This window comes from Neolamprologus brichardi, chromosome 11 (genome assembly GCF_056152115.1).
Source record: "Neolamprologus brichardi isolate AB-2024 chromosome 11, ASM5615211v1, whole genome shotgun sequence".
Taxonomy (NCBI): domain Eukaryota; kingdom Metazoa; phylum Chordata; class Actinopteri; order Cichliformes; family Cichlidae; genus Neolamprologus; species Neolamprologus brichardi.
This window is the reverse complement of record NC_142114.1, coordinates 1,639,491-1,664,511: the sequence shown is the minus strand read 5'-3', so window position 1 is coordinate 1,664,511 and position 25,021 is coordinate 1,639,491. Positions and strand designations below refer to the sequence as shown.

General features: G+C 40.8%; 1 protein-coding gene and 1 pseudogene across 1 annotated transcript in view; one reads left to right on the top strand and one right to left on the bottom strand.

Annotated features, from left to right (window-relative positions):
* Nucleotides 1-355: 355 nt before the first annotated feature.
* The window catches only part of cep192 (centrosomal protein 192), a 34,494-nt gene continuing 9,828 nt past the window's right edge, over nucleotides 356-25,021 (top strand). Inside the window, exons 1-38 of the mRNA XM_087847935.1 lie at nucleotides 356-579; nucleotides 1,053-1,297; nucleotides 1,620-1,730; nucleotides 2,182-2,339; nucleotides 2,749-2,810; nucleotides 3,125-3,290; nucleotides 3,421-3,536; nucleotides 3,664-3,753; nucleotides 4,003-4,155; nucleotides 4,312-4,462; nucleotides 4,642-4,862; nucleotides 5,712-5,834; nucleotides 6,552-6,707; nucleotides 6,875-7,145; nucleotides 7,244-7,393; nucleotides 7,501-7,565; nucleotides 13,837-14,055; nucleotides 14,263-14,404; nucleotides 14,538-14,620; nucleotides 14,725-15,012; nucleotides 15,177-15,900; nucleotides 16,037-16,142; nucleotides 16,389-16,545; nucleotides 16,758-17,445; nucleotides 17,553-17,744; nucleotides 18,221-18,369; nucleotides 18,496-18,726; nucleotides 18,910-19,035; nucleotides 19,432-19,572; nucleotides 19,783-19,846; nucleotides 20,010-20,149; nucleotides 21,172-21,264; nucleotides 21,564-21,682; nucleotides 22,161-22,358; nucleotides 22,809-22,899; nucleotides 23,881-24,060; nucleotides 24,198-24,458; nucleotides 24,530-24,651. Coding sequence (XP_087704061.1) covers nucleotides 1,125-1,297; nucleotides 1,620-1,730; nucleotides 2,182-2,339; nucleotides 2,749-2,810; nucleotides 3,125-3,290; nucleotides 3,421-3,536; nucleotides 3,664-3,753; nucleotides 4,003-4,155; nucleotides 4,312-4,462; nucleotides 4,642-4,862; nucleotides 5,712-5,834; nucleotides 6,552-6,707; nucleotides 6,875-7,145; nucleotides 7,244-7,393; nucleotides 7,501-7,565; nucleotides 13,837-14,055; nucleotides 14,263-14,404; nucleotides 14,538-14,620; nucleotides 14,725-15,012; nucleotides 15,177-15,900; nucleotides 16,037-16,142; nucleotides 16,389-16,545; nucleotides 16,758-17,445; nucleotides 17,553-17,744; nucleotides 18,221-18,369; nucleotides 18,496-18,726; nucleotides 18,910-19,035; nucleotides 19,432-19,572; nucleotides 19,783-19,846; nucleotides 20,010-20,149; nucleotides 21,172-21,264; nucleotides 21,564-21,682; nucleotides 22,161-22,358; nucleotides 22,809-22,899; nucleotides 23,881-24,060; nucleotides 24,198-24,458; nucleotides 24,530-24,651 — 6,680 coding nt within the window. The 5' untranslated portion in view covers nucleotides 356-579; nucleotides 1,053-1,124. The remainder of the gene's footprint in view (nucleotides 580-1,052; nucleotides 1,298-1,619; nucleotides 1,731-2,181; nucleotides 2,340-2,748; nucleotides 2,811-3,124; nucleotides 3,291-3,420; nucleotides 3,537-3,663; nucleotides 3,754-4,002; nucleotides 4,156-4,311; nucleotides 4,463-4,641; nucleotides 4,863-5,711; nucleotides 5,835-6,551; nucleotides 6,708-6,874; nucleotides 7,146-7,243; nucleotides 7,394-7,500; nucleotides 7,566-13,836; nucleotides 14,056-14,262; nucleotides 14,405-14,537; nucleotides 14,621-14,724; nucleotides 15,013-15,176; nucleotides 15,901-16,036; nucleotides 16,143-16,388; nucleotides 16,546-16,757; nucleotides 17,446-17,552; nucleotides 17,745-18,220; nucleotides 18,370-18,495; nucleotides 18,727-18,909; nucleotides 19,036-19,431; nucleotides 19,573-19,782; nucleotides 19,847-20,009; nucleotides 20,150-21,171; nucleotides 21,265-21,563; nucleotides 21,683-22,160; nucleotides 22,359-22,808; nucleotides 22,900-23,880; nucleotides 24,061-24,197; nucleotides 24,459-24,529; nucleotides 24,652-25,021) is intronic.
* Nucleotides 8,420-10,236, bottom strand: LOC102790937 (uncharacterized; annotated as a pseudogene).

The following is a 25,021-nucleotide window of genomic DNA, read 5'->3' as shown; positions in this document are numbered from 1 at the left end:
GACTTGTGTGACACGCTTTGCTTAATAAGTGGGCGCTAATTCATAATAAATATAACAACCTATCAACTATTGCAGATAATTTAGTGGTATACGTATTATCAGATAAGTTATGGCTGGAGTTCAAAAGAGCACATTCCGTCTTTCATTCATCTGAGGACAAGCGCTTTACTGATAAATGAATGAGCTATTTTCTTAACCGCCCCAAGCATACAGTCATTGGCCCCAAGCTGCCAAATCCATTGGAATGACATAAATAGTAACCAATCATCATTGGCAATTTCCTCCCTCATAGGTTTTCTGTCCAATCCGCGTCGTCTAAAATTGATTAAGTCCCGCCTTTGTGATATGACGCTCACGCGGGCTTCCTGTGGCTTCTGGGCGCTGTTTGGTCCTACGAACTATTGTACGGTTTGTTTGATATGTCAGATTTTAAGTAATAATGATGAGTCTAAGTTATTTCGAAGTTACATTTGGCATTTGGCTACACTTGGTATCGCATTTGAACCGTTTATAAGGACAAAGTTCGAGTTGGAGAAAAACTATTTATCCCTGGGCCCGCTTACTTCTGGAGTGTTGAATGTGAGTTGAAGTCCGACAAACGTTTATAATTGAATTCCCTTGCTGGAGTATAACAGTCTAAGAAGAAATAATTAGCGAGCAGGTGAAGCTTGTTCACTTATATGTGCTTTCTGCAAAATGTCTTCTTACACACTCTAACTTAAAGAACCAAAAACAATGGGGTAGCTTAAATTTGCAATGTGCTGGCGAGTTCCACAGACCCTTTTGTTTTTAGCAAGTAGCCTGTTAGCTTAGAAGTTAGCCCACCTAGTGCAGTTGGCTAGTTAAGTTCTCTTAATTTGTTTATTCAATAGACTTGAACCGTATACCTGCGAAACAACATGTATGATAACGTTCCTCAAAGAAAATACTTAAGTCAATAGTTTTCACGATTGAAATGTGGTATTAAGAAGCTGATGTTTGCTAAATAAGCACACAAATGGGCACAAGATGTGTTTTACCTGGTCCTTTATTGCTACCGTTCATTTTTCTAGACATTACAGATGGTCATCACCTGAACGGAACCTAAGCCACATTTGGCACTCACCCTGCTCCCTTCAAAAGCAATGGCAGACAGTTTTTACAAACTGGAAGATGAAGCCTTCCCAAGTTTTCTCTGCAAGTCTCTGGACAGCGCCAGTGGCCGCCCCACACTGGGAAATGTGACATTGGGTTCAGGCCCAGGACTGCCGGTGGCTGCCTCTACTGTGGCTAAAATTAGACGCGAATCTGACAACAGGTGGGAGTATGCTGTTTGCTTTGGGCTGATGTGACTTGTTTTAGAAATGCTCTGAGACAAAAAATAGATCTCAGGTTCTTTGTTTGCAATACAAGGATGGCAGTATTGCAAAAATGCCTGCTAAAAAACAAACAACTGTGTATATTTGTCAATGAAAAGCAGCTCTTTGTGGTCTCTGACATGTTTAACAAAGTTTATAGGTAATATATTAATTCTGGGTGAGCATATAGGTGCTAAATGTAATTAAGGGTACTGATAATTATTTACAGTTGATTTTTTGTGTTAACAAGCTGCTTTTTGCACTATTATACTATTTTTATAGAGACGATTCTATTGAGGTTTCATACCTGGATGGCAGAGTGCTGCAGCAGGCTAGTCTACAGTCATCTGGAGTAGAACAGCCCAAGTTTGCCCTCAGCTTCAAAGATGACATGTGAGTATATAAATGCATGTAGTTCACGCTGCTCATTGTTGCCTGTAAAATCTCCATTTTAAAAAAAAACAAACAAAAAAATGTAGTGTGTAATACTGCAGCCAACTTCCAATTGTTGGATCTATAGTCAGGATAGATGTTTTGTAGTTTGAAGGATGAGAAACCAAATACTGAAATGTAGTAACTCTAATCTATAGTGTCGATTTTGCTTGAGGTGTGTAACGTTGTCGTCTCTGTGAAAATAAATGCCCTTTTTTTAAAAAATGTTTCAAATGCAGTGAATTGGATACACAGCTGTTGTTGTTAGTATGAATTTAATGTTTTACACACACACACACACACACACACACACAGTATAAACCTGACTAATAGATAAGTAATTACTTTAACTCTCCTTTGGTGTGTTTTACTAATGTGTTCGGAATTATTTACATCCCTGTCATTGTTACAGGGATAATGCAGATGACTTCATTGCAGCCCATCGTCTTTCAGACAAGCTTTTGAAGATTAATCTGGATGAGAGTGCATCCACAAATCAAGGCTCCATGCTGGGCCTTGGTACTACACAGGCAGGCTCTTTATGTGGCCATCCCACAGAACTTGGAACAGGTAAATTCTTGTGCCCCTGGCTCTATTGACTTTTTCAGGCACACGTTAAGTGATATTTCTGGCTTCATCAGTCTATTTAAGTGACTCCGTTCTCCATTCAGACTTAGCACACAATTTAAAAGTGAGCTGTGTACTACTTGAATGTGTACTATGGCTCTTTCTGTTGCTGTTGTGGTAATGCAAAGAACCATGGTACACGTGAGTTAGGGCCCTTAAATGTAGTTAATAACTTGAGTGTTGCTTGTTCTTATAAATCAACCACTTCATGCTGATCTGTTATGTAAGAGTGTTTGCCTAAAGTTGTTTTGTTTTTTGTTTGCTTGAGGCTTTTTGGGGGGCAATGTGTACATGCTCATTTGATCCACCTGTACGAAAGTGGTACTGATGAACTTTGTGTCTCTTCTAACAGATCTGTCAACAGGGCTTCTGACATTTGCTCATTTTGGACATAAAGATGTCACAGACAAAAAGGTACCACCTTTCCGTACATGCTGATCAGTTTCCTGTTGATTTATATCTGTATGATGTGTCATGAGACTGCTGTCCAAAGATTTTGACTATTTCTTTCCCTACTCATTTTCTGTGTTCTGTATTTTCTGTCGTGATGTGCAAAAATACAGAGTTTGACTCACTGTTTAAAAGCCATTATTTCACTTCTTCTAAACTTTTGAATGTCTTGATATCTAGCTCTTTCTACAATGCAGTATTTTTGTTACAAGTGTTTTGTTTTTGTTTTTTTTAAATCAAACTCACCTTTTTTATTTGCTAACAAAATTTCTGTAAAGTTGCTTTCATTGCATTCCTCTGTTGTTCAGTCCTTACCAGCTAGAGTCGAAAACAACCAGGTGCTGAGTGAAGGAGTGGGCAGTGACCATTTTAGTGACAGCAACTCAAGCTTCCTGGCCAATGAGAAGCTCATGTCTGTGGATAGTATGAATAGCGACCTAACGGGTAAGTCAGACCTTTAAGTCCTTAGAGTCACGCTTTGTACATCGTTCCTATTTCAGTTGGATAAATTTAACACCGAGCAGGTGTGATATTTGTGATTCAGTCACACACATATTTGGTGTTTGGTCACCAGATGATGACATTGATGTAAACAACCTGCCTGATGATGAGCTGGAGCTGTACTTCAATAAGCTGGTCCCTCCTGCTATGCAGAGAGGCAGAGTGGAGGGCCAGGAGATTTCTGCAACTGTAAGGCTCTTTCCGCTCTACTTTGCTGACTTTACTGACTTATACATTTTACTAGCACCACTTTTAAAAGAATGCAAGCTAAAATATTTGTTTCAGAGTTCTCGCTAACACAGTATATCTTTCATAGGGAGTGCCAGGTGCTGCTGATGTCCTGTCCAACCCAAGTTCTACAGAGCCTGAACAGTACAGAGATCAATTCCTTGATCAGTCTGATCAGGTGAGTATGTTGATACATTGCTTTGTGACTGTGTACTTATTTCAGCTTAGGCAGAGAATGGTAACGCATGTTTGAAACTACAGGTCAGTTTAGACAGCTGACCCCAAAAATAAGGGTTTAGCGAGAACCTCGTTTGCTTGACTTTTGGTTTGCTTGTACTTTTCTTAATCATATTTGGGCCAGATATTGAAAGCTGTATCTTTACTTTCTCTCAATTTAATAAAAAAAAAAAAAAAAAAAAAAAATCAGGAGGATTTCCAGATGCCCGATGTGCGCCTGGCTGCCACAGGTATGGACTCCTGTCCAGCCAGTGATGAGGACACGGAGGATGAGCTGGAATCTGCAAGAAGGAGCAGTGATGCTGCCAGGACTCGGCTGCTGCCAAGCACATCCAGACAGCTGGTCAGAAATACAAAAAGAAATATTATCGGATATTTTTACATTTTCATGTCTGTTTTGGTCACCAGTAGATCCACTGTTTTATTTTCAATCAAAGTGAACTGCATTCTCAATATTGTTCTGCTTATTGCGTGTGTTTTTCTCTGTGTGAATCGACAGGTTGGACAAAGCAACCGTCCCACTTTCAGGCCAGGTCTAGAAGGAGGCAGTTCTGAGGATGAGGCTTCCAGTGGTCGGGGTGGTGCATCCTCATCTGGGATTGGACACAGGCGATCTGCTGAAGGGCAAGTCATCAACCCTCCTGTCACAGGTATAACACCCATCTTTAATGTTTGCTGTGTGTGTCTGTAGTAGTAGTAGTGACAAAACTGTCGTACCACAATCCCGTCATATCGTTAAACCAGCAGTAGATTATGTGAAAATGAGAAACAAATTTCCCGAGCGTCTTGTATAACCCACAGTTTTTTGTTTGGTGCTGTGTAACATCAGGAGATGGAGGAGGTGGGGATGGGAGCAGTGGCAGTGAAGAAAGTGGAAACGATGGAGGAGTGTCGACCATGCCTCTTCCGGCAGCAACTAATGTCCAGACCACCTACGATGCCCTGCGTGGGTTGGGGATTGTGGGTAGCAGTGCTGTTGGTGAAGATGAGGACGATAATCTGAACGGTCTTCCAGTACATGGAAGAATCAGCCTTCCCAGACATACAAAGGTACGAATGGGCTCTGTACTCGGTAGATGGTGGCAAATAATTATTTCTGTCATGATTAACATGACTGTGGTTTTAAGACATGAAATGTTTAAGCCCTTATAAATTTCTGTCATTCCTAAATGTTTGTGTTTTCTTTTTAGTTGTCCTTGAAGTAAAAGTGAAAGTTAACACTTAAAACATATCTTGATTGCTTCATTTCAAATTCATATAGTGTTAAGAATAATTCCCTTATACAGATCTTTATGAACCTGGCTTTCTGAAAACAACAGGTCAATTGAATTAAGCTTGTGACAGTTATTACTCCTCAGCTATAAAAGGTTGATGGGGTATTAGTGTCACCCCATCAGGGTGACCTCAAGATCAGAGGTCAAGTTTTCTGAAACTCTTGTGAATAAAATGACTCGACAACGAGGCTATGTAGGACTTTCAAATTGATGCCATAGGTGTGTCTACTAGAAATCTCACTGAATCCCACTGACCTTGGCCTCAAGGTTAGAGGTCAAGTTTTCTGAAAGGCACCTAGGATTTTCAAATTGATACCATAGGTGCATCTATAAGGAAGCATTGGGGTAGTAGTGGTAAACGCCAATATTTTTCTTTTTGTTGTAGAAGGTGTGAAATCTATTTATCAATGCCAAATGTAAGTCTTACCTTTTTGATAGACCATAAAAGCCTTTGCAAAAGCTATGATCAAAAAAACACATTCATTTGTTCATGAAGTTTACAATTAAGTGTTTCACCGTTTGGACCCCTGATAGATGGAAAATATAACTTGGCCTTGACTGTGCGTGTTTGTTTTTTGTCTTTTTGCTTTAATTTTAAGTAAAAATTTAACTTTTTTATTTTCAGATGGGTGACCGTGTGGGTCCTGTTGGAACAGGAGAGACCAGCTCCTCTCTGGGGATGTCTGGGGCATCTCAGAGGCTTCCTCATGTCAGCTGGAGCAAGGCCCTGGACAGACAGGAGGCCCTGGTAAGTATAAGTGCTATATGTAACTGCAGTTGACCAGCTCGTGGTCATTTCAGTCATGCATGGCTATACTTATTATATATTGTGCATACTATGCTGTTACCACTGTAATAGTGTTTTGCACATTTATCTTATATTGTTGAACTGAATTGTTGGTGCTTTCTCGTTGAGTACTTGACACTATATGTCAAGTACTGACAAAGCAAGGATGTTATTTATTAAAATGTACTTGTTTGGTAATTGGAGTAACAGTATTAATATTGCAATATCATTATTATTATTATTAGGATTGCAGAATCAAAAGGTGAATGGGACCAGTATGTATTTGGCTTCTATTTTAGGAAAAAACAAAAAAAGTAGAGCATACGGAAACCTAACAGTAAATTTTAGGTGCTTTAATAATCAAAAGATGGGTAACCCTAACAACTGAAATAAAAATATTCAACAGAGCTTTCATTCAGTGTTTGGTTTGAGCTCATGCTCAGGTATTCAAAAAGTTATGTGTCATCTGATTCTCAAGAACATTAAATTGCTGTTATGAATCCTGTATTTTTACTTCACTTATGACATTTAAATATTGGTTTTTCCGTACACATAACAAATAGTGCTTCACACTAAATGGAATGATTTGGTAATCAATCAAAACGTTGGAGGTACCAGTAGTTGTAATGAGCTTTAAAGGCTATATTTGCTCATGTTTTTTGTAATTCTGAATGTCAGGACGCCATGGAGAGCACAGACTCTGGGCCTGCAGTTGACAGACTGTTGGACTCTGTCTACCTGAGGAGCGGAGCTGCACTGAGAAGACCTCAAGATTCAGCAAACCTTACTGTGTCTCACCTTCAAGGAACCCAAGGGAGCTTCCACCTCTCCCAGGTAAATGGAGGTTAGGGGGTGAAAATCTCTTGTAGGCCTGAGTGCCTGTTTAAAGCCAACTGTGCTCGTCCTATTTTTGAGCATTTAAATATTTATAACCCTGCAACTTTAACACATTTTGAAATAAAATTACATACCATACATTTTTTTCAATACCTATGCCTCAGGTGCTGGTTCCAGATTGTGATGACAAGAATGACGATGATGATGGAATAGATGAGCCTGATGGTGCTAGGCCCTCCTTGGGTTTAAGAGGAGGACCCTGCGGTGATGTTACTGCTGCTGAGGTTTCAGACAGTACCAGCGAGGATGACAACAATCCCCTCTCCACATCCCTGGAAGCTAAGTATTTCTCCCAGAGCTTCCACCAGGAGCAGGATGATTCAGATGATGGCTGGAACCATTGCCCAGACAACCTAGAGCAGGAATTTCAACGAGGTAGGTGGTTGTTATTCTTGAATAACTACCGAGGCTCAATTATGATGTAAAAATCCGAGACTGATGTAACATGTTAACAACACTGCTGCTCCCCTCAGGTGCCAGTGCCACTCATAATGTAGTGTATCAGAATGAAGAGGGGCAGTGGGTGACAGACCTGGCATATTACTCGTCCTTTGAAAAAGAGGTTGCCGGAAAGGCCTCAGAGAGTGCTGCCCAGTTTGAGACTGAGGATTTTGTTCCTGCAAGTATGGTCCACAACCCTATTATAATATTAGATTTATATACTACACTGTTTCATTTGTATGTAATATACATTGATTGAGTTTTTGGATGATGTTTCCGTCTCTTGCAGGTGACGCTATGGACAAGATAGTGAAGGATCAAGAAGAATTTGAAAAGGAGCACCAGTTCATGCAGGTACATATCACTGCCTCACCAGATTTTTTGCTGGCATACTATTTAGTAGGGGTGGGGAAAAAATCGATACTGTGTAGTATCGTGATATTTTGTTTGCTAATAATGTATGGATACAGGGACAGCAGAAATCGATATTTTGTTACAAAAAGGTTTTTGTGCTCTGACTTCAGAGCATGTTGATCCTTTTTCTGAGCAAGAATCCTGACATTCCTTCACTGTCCAAATGTGTTTAACTTTTTTTATGGCAGCAATAAACATGACAGTTTACTTATTTTAATTTAAGACATGTTTTATTTTAATTAAGTTTAAAACTTTTTTATTTAATGTAAAATTATATTTTGTTTTAATTTACTTTCAAATTCTTCAGTTGCTGAAGGGGCTGCATAGTTTTCATAAATTGCATAGTTCAGAATAGCTATAATTGTACCAGATGGTTGCGTTCAGTTAAGTTGGACTAGACTGTAATACAAACCGTTCAGTTTGTCAACAATAAAACTGACTCAAATGAGAGAGAGACTGAGTGTGAGACTTTGATATTAGATAAAATAAATATTGATAAAGTTTACTTTTATGTACAGAATTGAATATCGCAAAATATTTTTAAAAATTGCAATAATATTGTATCGTGCGTTAAGTATTGTGATAATATCGTATCGTGAGTTGTATGGTGATTCCCACCTCTACTATTTAGAGCGGTTTGCTGCCGCCATACAATAAAAGAAGGCATTGGCAGGTAACTTGAAGTTTCTGCTGCACTGTTATGAGGTTTCAAGAAGAAAATAAAAGACAGATCTGAATGTTTCAAAATGTTTTGGAAAAATTCTGTAAAGATGAGATGAAAAATACTCAAAGGATAAATTCAAATGGTTTATTTAGATAAGTTGAAAAAAGTTAAACAAGCAAGTAAATGAAGAAACAAGGTAAAACGAAGTAATAATGAAGAAAGTTAAACAAGTAAATGAAGGAAAAAGGTAAAACGAAGTAATAATGAAGAAAGTTAAACAAGTAAATGAAGGAAAAAGGTAAAACGAAGTAATAATGAAGAAAGTTAAACAAGTAAATGAAGAAAAAAGGTAAAACGAAGTAATAATGAAGAAAGTTAAACAAGTAAATGAAGAAAAAAGGTAAAACGAAGTAATAATGAAGAAAGTTAAACAAGTAAATGAAGAAAAAAGGCAGAGGAGAGAAAACCCCAACAATCCCCTCTGAGCAAGCACTTGGCGACAGTGGGGAGGAAAAACTGCCTTTAAACGGGCAGAAACCTCCGGCAGAACCAGGCTCAGGAGGGGACAGTCAACTGCCGGGACTGGTTGGGGGGGTTAACAATCAGGTGAGGAAGCAGTAGCGTCTCTCCTCCGGAACAAGTGGAACCATTTTTTCTTTTTTTTCAGGCACTTTTCCACGAGCGCTTTTTTCTCCAGGATGAGATTTCTCAACTCATCAATGGTTTCTGTGTTTTCCTTTTCAAGTTTCTTACATCTTCGTTCCGCCTCTTCTAATGTGGCTTGTTGTTCTTCAAGCTTGTCTTGGAGTTGTTTGGATGTTTCCTCCTGTATCAGCTTGTTCTTGTGCATGTCTGCATTTCTCTGTTGCACTTCTTTGTGCTTGTCTTCCAACTGCTCATTTTTTTTCTGGATTTCTTGGAGCGTGAGCTGCAGGTCTTCATGTATTTTGTCTTGTTGTTGTTTTTGTGCCTGCACTTGAGTGTTTTCACGCTTCAAGTTATTATATTCAGCCAAAATCCCCTTAACGAGCTCTGAGTTGTTTCTCGCATTTTGCTCGATCCTTTTCTGCAACTGTGAGCAGCGTTTCTCCAGTTTGTCTTTTTCTTCTTCCGCTTTAGTTGCTTTGTCCTCCAGCTGATTACAAAACTCCTGCAGTTTTAGATTTTTAGACTCAAAGTCCTGGACGATACGCTTTCCTTCTTTCAGTCTTTCTTGTTGTTGCTCTTTCTGTTGAAGGAGGTCTTTATTTTGGCGCAGAGTTTCATCCAGGCTTTCTTTCAGCATTCTGTATTTTTCCTGCATGCTCTTCAGTTCGTGCTGCATGTCTCGTTGCTTTTTGTCCTGCTCTTCCTTCTGTTGGAGGAATTCTTTCTTTTCTTCCACAGCTTCATGGAGCTGTTTTTGGAGGAGCTGATTCCTTCGGTCCATGTATTGAAGATCCCGTTGTATCTTATCAGTCATCGTTTTCTTCTCTTGGAGCTGGTTGGTCATTTCTTTTAGTTCTGCACTCTTTTCCCTTTTTTCTTTAATGAGGTGCACAATCTGCTCTCGGGTCTGAGCAAACTTGATTCCCCAGCCCTCATTGATAATTTTTATGTCCGGCTGGCGCTGTTGTCTGTCTTCCAGCTCTTTATTTTGGGCTTCCACTCGTCTACACTTGTTCTCCAGTTGAAGTTTCTCTTCTTCAATTTGTTGCATTTTTTTCTGGAGAAGGTAGTTTTCCTTCCTACTCTCCTCTAACGCCCTTTGGAAGGATGAGACGCTATTTGGGGAAAATGGCCGGCCACGCCAGGAAGGAGAGGCGGCGTAATCTTTTTGAATTGGTTGCTTTCCTCTTGGAAACATGTTGGAGTTTCTCTACGATGACTTTGGTTTTGTGGTGAACGTTTGTTGGCTGCAAACACAGATGCTGCTGAAACGAACTAAAACTTGCTGTTGCTCACCCCTATTTAAGGAAAAACATCAAAGGACGTAAGATTCTTAAGATGACATCATCCCTATGACATCATCACTCTCTAAGCCAATGAGATTGTCACAAGACATTTTGGAATGGGGTATTTTTTTTTAAACTGTTTTCAAACTTAACTTAAATTTTCAGTGTTTCCTAGTTGTGGACTATTGGTTAGTCCAGCCGATTAAGAAATTAATTGTCACAAACATCCCTAATATTATATAACAGACAACAGAAAACAAGACAGTTTTTTTTCTACGCAATAGAGCTATAATAAAAGTTTTTTTTAAATTATCCTGCTTTTTATAAAAGAGAACATTTATTAAAGAATATGTATTTAATTAAAAAACTCTGTTCATCTAAAGCAGGGGTCAGCAACCTTTAAGACCCAAAGAGCCGAAGATCCATAATTGGCCTATCCGGGGTTGAAAGTCTCGATAAATGCACGGCGTTTCGCCGGGTACACCGGCTTCCGCGAGTGTGACGCTTATTTTAGGCAATGAAAAAATAAGAAAATATAATTTTATTTGTATATTGCAAAATCACAATAATCTTCCGATTTAGAACTACAAGTTTAAAAAAAAGAACTAACATAAATAAAATACACTAAAGCTAATTTTTAAGAGGAATGTGTTTTTTGAGTTTGTACACTATATGCATGTAAGGCAACCGTTTCCTTTTTCACTATTTTTGTGTGCTGCATTTTTCTCTTTTAACAAAAGGGGAACAAAAGACATTTAAGTCGACCTAAGATGATTTGTTAAAATTTTTCCAAGGTCTTACTGAGGTGATGCAAAGTGAAACATGCTTTCTTCTTTTTCGGTAATGTGCTGGAAAAGCTTGAAAATTTGATCTTTAAAATGAAAAGTTGTAATATATTCATATTCCAGGTATTCCTCATAAAATATGTTTGTAACATGAGGCCATTTGCATTTTTATTTATTTTTTCATTAATTAAAAAAAAAATGCAGTTTTTGTATCACTACCCCACTCTTCCACAACTGGGGTCAAAAATGACCCCAAGCAGTTCCTATGGAATCTTCTATGAAACTTTCATTCTTAGCAACTCTGACTGTTCAACTTACACTTCTGATGGATCAGGAATTAATTTTTACACAGTAACATGCACGATTTATAGTCAGGGCTGCACGTAAGTGGTCTGCAGGTGCGTATTCGCTGTCAAAATAAAAGTATTCCCAGAAATTCCAAGAATATGCACTGCTTTTGCGGTGGAGGAACACCAAAGTAATTGCTTACGGAGCTTACTTTTTCGACATCTTTAAGAGTTCTGAACAAATGTCTGTCCTCCTCCAGATTATCTTATGTATGCAAATGTGCGTTCCAACTTCTTATCTGGTGCATGTCTTTTATTTTGACAGCGAATGTGCACCTGCGGACCATTTATGCGCAGCCCTGTTTATAGTTTTCTGTGCATTTCAAACATTGTACTTTCTAATGTTTTTTTTTTTAAATATTTAAAGTAATATGGCTGCTATGAGACCAGCTAGGATCCCTGTGGATTTTGCCCTACAAATGATCCAGGACGGATGGCATGAAGAGCCCATCAGAGGCATTGACTCAGAATCTGACATCTCAGATATAGAGGACCCAGACTATTGTCCCCCCCATTGAATAAGGCCAGTCAGACACAGAGGAGTCCTCTGAAGAGGAAATGGATATTGAGTCTAACAGAATGAGCCCCTCTTACTGCTCTAGCCACAATATTCTGAATTAGTCGGCCAGGGCTTGCACCTGGGTTTAGTACTGTCTCCCCAATAGATGCATGGAAGATGTTCATGTCTGATAATATAATAGAAGAGGTGCTGACATGCACAAACATGGAGGCACGAAGAGTAGCCACAGACAGGGGAAAAGAGTGGAAAAATGTAATCAAACATGAGCTCCTGGCCTTCATTTGATTGATCATTCTTGCAGGAAGTGAGAAGAACGGGGATGTACCAGTCGGTAGGGATGGGTATCGTTTAGGTTTTATCCGATACCGGTGCCAAACCGGTACTTTTGAAATGGTGCCGGTGCTTAAACGGTGCTCAAACCGGTGCTTAAAGAATGGAGAACACAAAATTGGTCCAAAAACCTCTCATGTTCAGCTGTTTTTTGTTTTTTGTTTTTTTGTAAAAAGATAACAATGTTAGCCTTTTCTGCAGCTATAGGGCAGATATGGTATCACTCTTGGCTGGAAGCAGTGCTTAAACAATGGAAAAAACACAAACTTTGTCCAAAAACCTCTTATGTTTAACTGTTTTCCACTTTTTCTTTGGTCATTTTAGCCTTTTTGGCCAGAGTGAAGGGAGTATCTGCCATCAAACAAGAAGACAGCCGCATGTAGTTCACCTTACATGCATTAATTTAATAACGTGGTTAGCCTACTCAGCGTAAAGTATACACGGACAGCATTAAGCTACTCACGCAGAGAAGAACGGCTGCTGCTGCCATCATCATCCATAATCGTTTTTGCGACACTGGCAGGGCTAGGGGCCAGGACTCTCCTCTTCGGGTTTTTGGGGGATGTTGCAAACTCCGGGTCCGATAACAGGCACCACACCCGCAGTAGATGCGCTCGGTGTGAGGTCTCGCAGCAAGCTATCAAATACAGCGCATTTTTCGGCTTTTAAAAAAAAAAACCCGCTATGCGTCGCCAGGTGTTTCATCGGATTTGAGGTGTTACCTCCTTTGACAGTATCACAGTATCACCTTAAAGCACTTGTTGCAGGCTGCTGAGTTTGCATATTTTGCTATGAAATACAGCCAGACTTTGACCGCTTTGCCTTGGGCATTTTTAATCTGTAGCTCTGCTCTGAAAGAACGTACGTACCTGGACCCCGCCTACTATCCTCGGAAACGTAAAATGATTGGCTAGAATTCAAAGTGTATCACATCTCAGGGAAAAAAAGCACCGAAATGTGCGCTGCTTGGTTACTACCGTTTATGTCAGAACCGGTGCCATCATGGCACCGGATACCGGTACCCATCCCTACCAGTCGGTGTGCTTTTTGGGAGTCCTCTGCATAACCCATTGTACAAGGCCACTGTGTCAATTCAAAGATTTGAAGATATTCGCCCGTCTTGCGCTTTGATGACAAGAGGACCAGAACCTACCGACTGAAAACAAACCACATGGCAGCTTTCCGCTACATATGGGGCCAAATTCATCCTCAGTGATTGTGTTACAGTGGATGAACACTTGTGCCTTTCAGAGGGAAGACCCAGCTTCTGCAGTATAGGCCGAGCAAGCATACAAAAGTGATACAAAAACTCCAATTTCTTAAAATTAATGAAAAAATAAATAAAAATGCAAAGGGCCTCATGTCACAAACATGTTTTATCAGGAATACCTCAAATATGAGAATGTTACAACTCTTCGTTTTAAAGATTTTGAAGAATAACAGCCGAGTTTATAGCAAAATGCATTGATTTTATTTGGGGTCATTTTTGACCCCACTCGTGGAAGAGTGTAGGTATTGGTAGGTTGTGCATCCAAGGGTTAAAAAGTGCTTGAATTTGACCCTGAAAAATGTGTATGAACCCTGTGTTTTGGTGTAAAGAATGGTCTCTGGTGGTGTAATGTATCATTCAGGAGGAACAGATCGAACCAGCCAGCAGCAACAACACCTTTCACAGCGACTCGTCCTGGAAATTGCCCTTCAACAGCCACGTCCTAATGAGGGCCTCCCAGGTCTCATCAGAATTTTTGCAAGGAGATGAAAGCTATCTGCGACTTTCTTTTGGGCAGTTTTTTGGACAGCGTTCTGAAGCTCTCGGCTGTTTGGGAAGCTCCAGTGATTTAGTTAAAAGGGTCAGTAAAAGCTACTTTGCAGAATTAAAATTGTTCTTTTCTCCAACTCAACAAAGTTGGGAGACTGCATAAAGGTGGGCATGGGAGGACAGATGCAGCTGCCAAAGAGTTTTTTGTTTGTTTGAAAATTCCACAAATTCTGAGAGGAAGAGAAGAAATGCAAAACGTGTGAAATTATTAAAAAGCTATTTTTTTTTGTTCCTCTAGCCATCCTTTGGCTACATCATTACCTCTCCAGAAAAAAGGGAGCCATTTGCCTTGATTCACCCTGCAGAGTTCTCAAATAGAGATGGCTCTCCTTCCAGTGACACCATGGATCTCAGTGAAGCAGACAAAACTCTCAACCCAGGTCTGTTTGTAGCATCGCTGTTGCTGGAGCATTATTTTAAAAGCTTGTAGAATAGAACACAATCTTTTGTGTGTTTTGTTCATTTTGCAGTGATCCACATTGTGCTTCTTTGCTTACACTCATCTTCTTGCAGAGGAACTCGATAAAACTCTTGAAGCTCCAGGTGAAAGGATGTCACCAAAAGGGACCACTGATGTAGACTCTTGTAAAAAGGAGGTATGTAGATTCCCCCCCCCCCCCCCCCTTTTTTTTTTTTTTCTAAATGATATTTTGAAGATTACATGCACAGTTTTATGACATAAAATCACTTTCCTCTTTAGGAAAATGGCATTAGAGCTGCACATCCAGACAGCAGTGATGGCCCCAGTTCTGATTCAAGCTTGGCTAATCAGAGCTATGCGCTCCCTGACAATAACAGCAGTCCACTGATGCTTAGTATCAGTACAATTGCTTCAGCCATTGCGGATGCATCCATCAGTAATGACCCATCACAGCTGGCTGCCATGATCATGGAGCTGTCCAAGAAGAGTAGGGCGAGGAATCGTGCAGAGTCTGCAAAAGCGGGACCTGCTGGCAGCAGCACTGAGGAACCTACCTCAGCTCTGCATGTAAGCATTGAGTGTTTATTTAACAATATGTTTAAGGGTCTTGGTTATATCTATGACTTGTAGTTCAGATTAAGGAATGGTTAAGTTTCTAAACATGTTCTTTCAGTGTTTAACTTAAAAAAAGAAAATGGAAACATTGAAACACTGTTTTGGTCTCTATCTAGATCCTCCCTGAGCCAGATCAGAGTGCCATTTTAGACACACTGCAGAGAAGCACGTGTGTAGGAGAGATGAGTGGCTTTGATATGGAGAAATACTTGAAAAAGGTTGATGTTTCTGGCAGCAGTGATTCCTTGGGGGCTCACACCACCCTTGAATTGAGCAGCTGGGCTAACAATCTCAGCAGCTCTCAGAGGAACCCTCAGACAGGACATCCTGAAAAATGGGGGAGCGCAGCTCAGCACGTGGAAAGTAAGACAAGCGTGATGGAGAAAGACATCAGGGGAGAGTCAACGATGGCGCCCGGCAGCTCTATCCCTCAACCGTCACTGAGCTCTGCCAGGAGATCTGTGGGCTCTTCCACACACAAACCTCCTGCAGACACAGTGTTATCTCATGCTGCTTCCTCAGCCACTACCTGTGCTTCATTAGGTGGAATCAAGCCAGCAGAAGTGAACATACAAGCATCCAACGGTAGCCCTTCTAAAACCCCACACAAAACTAATAAAAGCTCTGCTGCTTCACCTGGCTTGCTCAGAACCTCCCCTGGCTGTATGAAAGGGCAGTCAGTCCTCCCTTGCCATAAAGGTTCCTCTCCCATGACGCAGAAGCATGCAGACACATCCAGAAATTGTGAGAGACCACCGCCCAGGAATATCGCTGCTGCTTCGGCCCCACTGGAGAAGCATGTTGGCAGAAATGCTCAGTCTTCTGTAGACCCTACATCTGGTGCGTGAAATCCACAAAAACAAACATGACTAATGACCATAAAAGCATTGGTATCCACCATAATGTTGATTATTGGTAAGGATTGCTGCAGTTGGAATATTTACAAGATTTTTTTTTTCTGCTTCTGGCCGAAAAGGTTTTTCTGAGCCATGTATGGAGGAGACTCAGTGTAACTTCAGACCATCCACTTCTCCTCTTACCCACTCCTCTCCAAGTCAGACCTCTGTTCCCAGTGCAGACGGGTATTGTGTCACACATTGTTTCTACAAAATGAATGCTTTTAATGTTTATTGTTGTTTGGTAATGCTGTTAGCATGACCTCATTTTAAATTTAGCTCAATTCTTCAAATGTCTACCCTGTTCTCTTGTGTATGTCATTCATCTTTTTATTATTTAGTCAAAACTCATCACTACTGACACTTAACAGATATCTTTATTACTAGCCATTATTCATTTGTTACTTTATCCATGTTGTCTTGCCTTCCCAGTATGTTGTCACCACCTTCATCTGCCGGACGTCTGGCAAACAGACATCCTGGTTACGACCTTTCTCCTCAGGGTAACTGCTCCAGCCCTAGTCTCAGCAGACTCACCTACATCTCACTGAATGATGGCACTGTTGTACCTACACCTGAGAAACCAAAGGTACACCATGAAAAAGTCAATTGTGCCTGACTTGGGTTGTAACGGCATTGAAAATTTGATCCAGCTTAAATACATGAAATGATTCATTTAGATTTTTGTTCCTGGTTGTGCTTTTGGTGAAAAGAGAGTAGTACTGTATTTATCTTAATTTTTGTGTATGTTTTTGTGTTTTGTTTTGTTTTTTCCTGTGCTGGGCCGTTTGCGCTCAGCAGAGTAATTCTAGCATGGCACTGAGCACCACCATCATCAGATTCAGTCCTACCCCACCTGTGGATCCAGATGCACAGTCTTGTATGGAGATTCCAGGCCTTCCCAAAAGCCTCGATCAGGTGCAGACACAGCATTCCAGAAGTCTAGACCCACTCCCACCCCGGCCACATAAAAGCCCAGAGCCCTCACGTAGTGGTTCTGCTTTGAGCTGCACCCGCAGCCAGAGTGAATGTAACTACCACTGTCCTGGGAACAGAAGCGGTGACATTTCCACCAGCTGCAGGAACCACAAGCACCTCTCTGAGTCTAATGTAAGGCAGCTCACTAAAGTGGACTCAGGATATTGTAGCAATCTGAACATTCAACAGACCAGCAGCTCCACAGCTCCTCAGAGCTCCCAGCAGTGGGGTACTGCTAGCTCAGTTTCATCGTCGGTGTACACCGGAGGCCTCGGTATGCCTCCAACCTTTTCATCGGACGGACTTCACTATGTGCCCATCCCCAGCTTTAAGCCTCAGTGTCCTGGCACGATTGACCTTCCCCACCAAGGAGATGTGCAGTCTCTCCTCACTGGACGCGCTCTCTTCAACTCTCAGCTGGCTCAGCAGTATCTGGGACCTGAAGCTCCACTACATCCAGCTGCTTATGTGGGAGCAACAGAAAGCGGTCTCTATACCGTTGCCTCAGCAGGTCTGCCATCGTTCACTTCCTAAGTAAACATGCTGAGGTGTTGGTACTTCATGACTGTTAAACCCAGACAATATAAGCTTTAAATAGTCCTTCCTCCTTTTTGACAGGTATACCAAACAGTGATCTACCGGTCAGACACATCCACACAACATCTGGTCCTCTGGGGATTTCTGGTGCTGCTGCGTCCCATCTCCTTCCCAGATCACATCAGAGCCAGCAGGACATTGGAATGATGGGGAAACCCTTCAGTCAGTATACTGCAGATCATCTGGTGACAAGCGGTCTTGAAGAACTGCGAGGTAGCAGGTTTTTTTAGCATCATTATCAGTGATCAATAATAGTAGAAGAAATATCAGTACACACTCTAGAATTTATAAAAGCTTGCATAACTCAATTTTTTTAAATTAATTAATTTATTTGTATATTTTTTTTTAGATGAGGCTATTAAATGGTAAATGGCCTGCATTTGTATAGCGCTTTACTCAGTCCCTAAGGACCCCAAAGCGCTTTACACTACATTCAGTCATTCACCCATTCACACACACATTCACACACTGGCAATGGCAAGCTACATTGTAGCCACAGCTGCCCTGGGGCGCACTGACAGAGGCGAGGCTGCCGGACACTGGCGCCACCGGGCCCTCTGACCACCACCAGTCATTAATGCACTTCATAGAGTTCATTGTCTGTACTTGTAACAAGTATATGCCTTTCTTTCCTGCAATGAGGACTGGTGTTTCTCTGTCATGTATTACTGTTCCACTGTCATCTTCAGGCCAAGTGGTGGTGCCAGAGGAGTTGCGGTTCCCTCATGCCTGCTGTGTGGGCATAGCCTCACAGACCTCCCTCAGCCTTTTCAACCCATCTGAGAGATGGCAACAAGTTTCAATTACCGTTAATAGTCTGGCCATTGATGGGGAAAAGGTGAATATCATGTGTCACAGGATGTATATTTAAAGAACACTATCTCTTTTTTTTTTTTATCTCTTGAGTTGCCATGACTCAGTATTTTATTTTATTTTTCACATGTACTTCATTCTTTCCCTACAGGTGGACAGCTTGCCTTACCAGTGGCTGATGGTGAAGAACAAGACAATCATTGGCCCAAAGAGTACTGAGGAGCAGAAGGTGTTGTTCATACCTCCCCATGCTGGTGTCTACCAGTGTGTCCTCAGTGTTAGCTCCTGGCCAGCATCTGCTGAGACAGAGGTGGCTGCCAGGGCTAACATATTTGCTAAAAGGGTGGTGCTTGTTGCCATAGCGGAGAACCCTGCTCTGGAGGTGAGGTTCCCCAGTGTTTTGTTAAAAGAAAATTCATGAAAATAAAAATCAAGGAGAAGAAAAAGGCTAAAAGTATTAGCTGAGCTAATATTCTTAGACACTTTGCTTTTTTTCTCTTTAGTGACTCGTTATGAAATGCATTTCACAGTATTTAACTAGACTCAAATTCATTTTGGTTCTCAGGTTGAAGTGGGCAAATCTGGCTGTTTGGATTTTGGAGACCTGCCTGGAGGTGGTGCTAAATCTCTTCCTCTGAAATTGCTCAACAGGACACATGCCACAGTACCCATCCGACTGGTCATCAGTGCAGTAAGTCACTGTACTATAATGACACTATAAAAATGATTATGTATCTTTTTAAATCACTCAAAAACACACGTGCTGATCCATAGTAGTTTTGCAATGACCATGCTTGGTAGCTGTCCAGTTTCAAGATGATGTATTTGTGTAAAGAATCAAACCAGAGGGTCGAGGTTCAAATGATGGGTTAAAACACAAAATAACTTAATCTAAAGTTAATATCACATCAAAGCTAATGATCAAGCAAAAGCCAGAGAATGTTTCTATATTATAAAAAGACAGTGTCTGCACTGGAGCGTAGATAACTAATAACAACCAGTTCTTGCATTGCTTTGTTCAGCAGAAACACAGTTTGTATAATGAAACATATCTGAGTGGTTTACATTCTAAACTTTATTCCAACAGAACGCCACAGCATGGAGATGCTTCACCTTTTCCAAGCACCCTGTTACCATGACATCTGAGGGAACACAGCCGACTGGACACATGACCCCCGTTTCCTCTCCTTCTGTGATGAATCATGTGATGCATGCCAACTATGGAGAGGTTTGAGTTGCCAAAATGATTAGAATCCTTGTCAGAGTCCGCCATTTAAAATATTTCACGGCTGCACGTGTTTGTGTCACAGTTACTCAAAGGCTTCCTAAACACTTGTGGTATTCAAGCAGAGCATTTCAACATGGTTATTTCAGAGATCCTGTCGGACCTAAAGTCCACCTAATGATGTATCATAATAAATGAAACTTTTTTTTCCAGAATCCAGAAAGCTTCATGGTCTGGGTTCATTTCAAGGCCCCTCAGAAGTATACAGCTTCTTCTGGTAACCAGTCTGGACACAATAATTATACTTAAAGCTTTTTTTTTTTGGAATATATTTAACAAATCACTTAACCCATGATATTCTTAGAGTGAGTAGTAGAAGTAGAAATAATAAAACATATGTTGTTTCCTACTAAAGGTAACTGTGTTGTTATCCTTTTTAGGAGAACTAGGTCCAGCTGATGAGTACAGTGCCCGTGTGGACATTGAAGTGGACTCCCCTGGTCCCAGTTGTGTGATCAGGAGCATTCCCCTCAGGGCCAGGTCTGGAACTGCAAGGGTCCATGCTCCTAAAGATCTGCAGGTAACTAAGCTGCTGTGTGGCTGTTCTTAAACTAATGGGAACTGGCTTGACATCATTTAGCATTTCTTCCTGAATATGACAATGAAATATGTACAGCCCTTGTTAATATGGTTTTTGCAACTATCAATTATAGTACGCACTAAGAAATAATATTTCCCCCCTTTTTGAGGGTAAAGCAGAACAAACTCAAATAGATTTAACTGAGAAAACTTATAAATTCACCAGGGAATTGAAAGATTCTTTCCCCCACTGCATGATGGCGGTGTTTGTGCGGTCTTATGCCTTTAATCATGTTTGTGGCATCTTCAGAAATAAGGAAACATTTTCAAGTATCGTTTAGTAAGTAGTGTCAGCAATGGGGTATCTTTTGTTAGTGGATGAGTGTAAGTGCTGTGCACTTAACCGGTTTAAGAATACATACTTGAAACCAAAGACACTTTTTTTTTTTTTTTTAATAAAAGTTAATAAAGAGGAGATGAGCACATAATTTCCCTAAGGAGTGATAAAGTATTCTGATTCTGATTCAGAAATTTGTAAAATAATTTTGTCATTGTGGAAGAATGAAAAGAGGCTAGTCTCGGAGAGGCGAGACTAGCTGCTCCTTTATTCAGAAAGCTTTGCCTCAGTGCATATTTGATTCAACAGAACTCTTTTTCAAGACTCAATGTCTTCAACATTTAAATCATTTTAAATGTTGAAGACATTGACACAGGAGTAGATGGAACCTGTATGAAAAAATTCTGTTTATTTGTTTTTACACAGTGCACATGGCCTGACTCCAGTAACCCCCCTTTTTATTTATGCTGAACAGCATGTAAACAGCACATCTGTAAAGAGGAAAAAAGGCTGTTTTCATAAAATGTCGTAATGACTCATTCATTTAAGAGTGGACACATTCATTTATTTTATTATAATAAATCAAAACTTTTTGTTAACGTGTATGAGTTATCACTCTGTCTACGTACACTGGCCTTTTGAGTTGGTAGTGAACTGTTTTTTCTCTCTTGTGCTTCTTTGTCTAGACTGTCAGCTTGTCTGCTCCACTGGGTAAATCTAGTCAACAGACGCTGCCATTAAAGAATGCAGGAAACATTGATGTGCAGCTGAAACTCAAGGTAATTCTGACCTTTACTTTTCTTATTGGATCTGGGGTTTGGGTAAGCCTCTGTGACATTTTGGGCTCAGATTGTGGCAAACACAGCAGGGATCCATTGATATTTTGCCTTTTTTTTTTCTTTCTTTGCTTTCTCAACTTCCACCTTCAATTTTTCCCTTTCTTTCTCACCTTCTTTATTTCTTTGTGCTCCTGTTTTTTTTTTTTTCTTTCCCCTTCCACTGTACATTTCTTCCTTTTTGTTGCTCATTCAACTGGAATCACTTTTCCTTTGCCGTTTGCCTTCATTCCTGTTTACAGTGCAGTGACAACGAGGACAGTTTTTCTGTCACACCCAATGAACTGACCCTGAGAGTGGGAGAGGAACACGCCATTGTTGTGTCTTTCAAAGCACAGGGCAACCGAAAATGTAGAGACAGGTATATAACTTTTTCATGATTGTAAGAGGTTATTTTTGTAGCAACCAGATTTAAACACAAAACCACAATTTCATTCTGAAAAGGATTTTAACAACTGTGATAATACAAATGGATTACTTGTAGAGTGCTTGTAAATGACATTTGGCTACGTATAACATCTGTATGCTTACCCCAGTTTCTAGACTTAAAATGGAAAAAATGACTGTGACAGCAGTCCTGCTTCATAGGAGGCGTGCATTGAAATGACTTATAACCCTGTATCTTTTGTATTGATATAATTTAATCCAGTCTGACTCTGAAATTACCAGCAAATGTATATAATGGTGCCTTTTAGGACTCTAAATATATCTTTGTTTTAATGACTCTTCATTTTAATGAACTACACTCATACACCAGTCCTGGATTGTAACTTTGAAACCCCTCCAAAGTGTTGTAATATATTGTAAACTCAATTCTTACAATTAACTTTATATTCCAGCCTTCTCACCATTTTGGTGCTGCTGTCCGGCCCTCAGTATGAGGTATCACTGAAAGGAGAAGTAACCCCTGAGGACTCTGGAAAGCATGCACTCCCCTCTGCAGCGGTGTGCGGCCCTGGTCTGACCAATAACGTCCCACCAATCCTCTCTAATAAGCAGTTTGTAGCCTGGGGAGGAGTCACCCTGGGACGTGCCGTGTAAGCAATTTTTTTTCTTCAGTTTTTTATTAATTTCACAGCTACACACTTGCACAAAAAGAAAGCATGTTATAGGTATCAATTATTCATTGGAAAGTAATCAATAAAAATCTCAAGGCCCAGTGGTCCATCTTATTCTATTAAGACTTGTATAATGTTATTCATGAGAAGGGACAGTGGGCATCTACCGGGAGAGTTATTCCTCAGAAGCTATTTCAACATAATGCACAATTTATTTATACTCGCTGAAGGGCAGCATAGAAGAGACAGCAGTAAGAAGGCTAAATCCCCCTCAATAACTATTCTTTAAAGTTTTAGCTAGACCCAGCTACTCGTACATGAAGTAGGAAAATGATTGTCAGTGTTCAAAGTCTGTCAAAGATCCAGTTAGACGGAGAGCACTGTGTACACTGACTGTTGTCACGTAACCAAGAGCGCTTGTTTTTGTAGCCAACAGAAGCTGGTCCTTAGGAACAACTCGACTGACGCCACACAGCAGCTGCGCCTGCTTATTCGAGGCCAAGACCAAGATTGTTTTCAGGTGCACATCATCTCTATTCTTGTTGTGTGTAGTTGTGAGTAGCACATACTGTTTGTTTGGTTCTTTTTCTTTTCCTGATGTACTGGTTGGAACGGTGTGTCTTCTTTTTTCTTTTTTTACTACTTTTCTTGTGTATTGGGAATCTGGCACAGTGGAATCTACACTGATCAGGAATAACATTCTGACCACTGACTGCAGTGAATAACACTGATTATCTTTTCATCATGGCACCTGTTAGTGGGTGTGATTATATTAGGGAGGAAGTGAACATTCTGTCCTCAAAGTTGATGCATTAGAAACTGGAAAAATGGGCAAGTGTAACAATTTGAGTGAGTTGGGGTGTCTTGTTGGGTCTGCAATGGTCAGTATGTATCCAATGTGGTCCAAGGAAGGAGTGGTGGCGATCCAGCGACAGGGTCGTGCGTAGCTGAGGCTCATTGAGGCACATGGAGAGCAAAGTTTTAGCTTTGATTGAAAGTTGTCAGAATACAGAGTTCATCACTGTTTGTTGCGTATAATCAGAATCAGAATACTTTATTAATCCCGAAGGAAATTAGGCTGCATAGCCACAGACCACATGCACCTTTTCATGGAAACTGTACGCCCTGATGGCTGTGGTCTCTGTCAACAGGATAGCGCGCCCTGCCACAAAGCAAAAATGATTCAGCAATGTTTTGTTTGGTTTGAGGAGTGCAAGAACGAGTTGACTTGGCCTCCAAATTCCCTAGATACTAATCCAGTCGAGCATCTGTGAGATGTGCTGAACAAACAAGTGTGATTCTTGGAGGCCCACCCTCAGATCCTTTAAGTCCACTTTACAGGACTTAAATCTGTTGCTAACATCTTGGTGCAAATACCACAGCACAACTTTAGGGGTCTGTTGGAGTCGATATGGGACCAACACAATATTAGGCAGATGACTGATGGGTGTAGTTAACATTTGTTGAATTTCCTTAATTTGGTCTTCCATTTCTTCTTCAGCTCCAGAGTTTGTTCAGTCCCGAAGAACGTCTAACCCGACATGGAGAGCTGTCCATCCGTCCCAGAGAGGACGTGACCGTCCACCTTCTTTTTGCTCCCACCCGAGTGGCCTGCATGTTGGCCAAGCTGGAGATCAAACAATCTGGAGTTCGACCTTCACAGCCCGGAGTCAAATTCACTGTGAGGATGTGACCATTAAAACCAAAATCATCAAACACATCATAGTTTCTCCGATCACAGTTTTACTCCTCTTTTGTCACGCTCTTTTCACTTTCTGCATCTGTGATTAATTTCATTCCCGTGTCTCTGATCCTTAGATTCCACTGTCGGGTTATGGCGGCACCAGCAACATCATTCTAGAAGACCAGAGGAAACGTGCAGATGGCTACGTGGCGACACTGACCGACATCGCTGTTGGCTGCGTGAGCAAAGTGTGTCTGTGTGTGAGGAACACAGGCTCCAGAGCTGCTTTCATCAAAGCTGTGGCCTTCTCTGACGTGCAAACACGATCACTCATGGAGCCCTCAGTCATCAGCCTCGCGCCTTCACAGTTTGTACTGAAGGAAAGAACCCAAGAGGTAAGAGTTTTTGTTTTTGTGTTGATTTTTTTCTGTGTATACTTGAACTTGTTATCAATCTGAATTTTCAGGTGATCACTGTGCTGATGAAGTCCACCCAAAGAGAACAGAACCTCTGTCAGTTAGCCAGTGCACTGCTGGCTACAATCTACCTATTCTGTGGAGATGAGGTCTCCAGACAGCAGTACAGGAGGTGAGACCTTCCAGCATTTCGTTTTCTAGTTGGGTTGTTGAAGTGTTAATGGTAATAGTTCACAGGATTCAAATTGATAGTGATTTAATTAAATCTAAACGATCATTAGGAGAAGTTGAAGCTCTCTTGTAGTAAAGATGGCTTCAAATAATATGGATCTCTGTGGAAGGAAGATTTTATCTGTGTCACTTTACATCAGCATTAAAATGGCCTTCTGTTCTGTTCAGTAATAGCCAGAGCAGTACTTAAATAGATTAACTTTATCACTGTATGAGATTGTATTAGGTTCAGAAAAAAATTATGTGGCCCTGTAAACTGATTTTACAAATGCTGCAATAAGAGCAATGAAGAGTAACTGAAATTGTTGCAT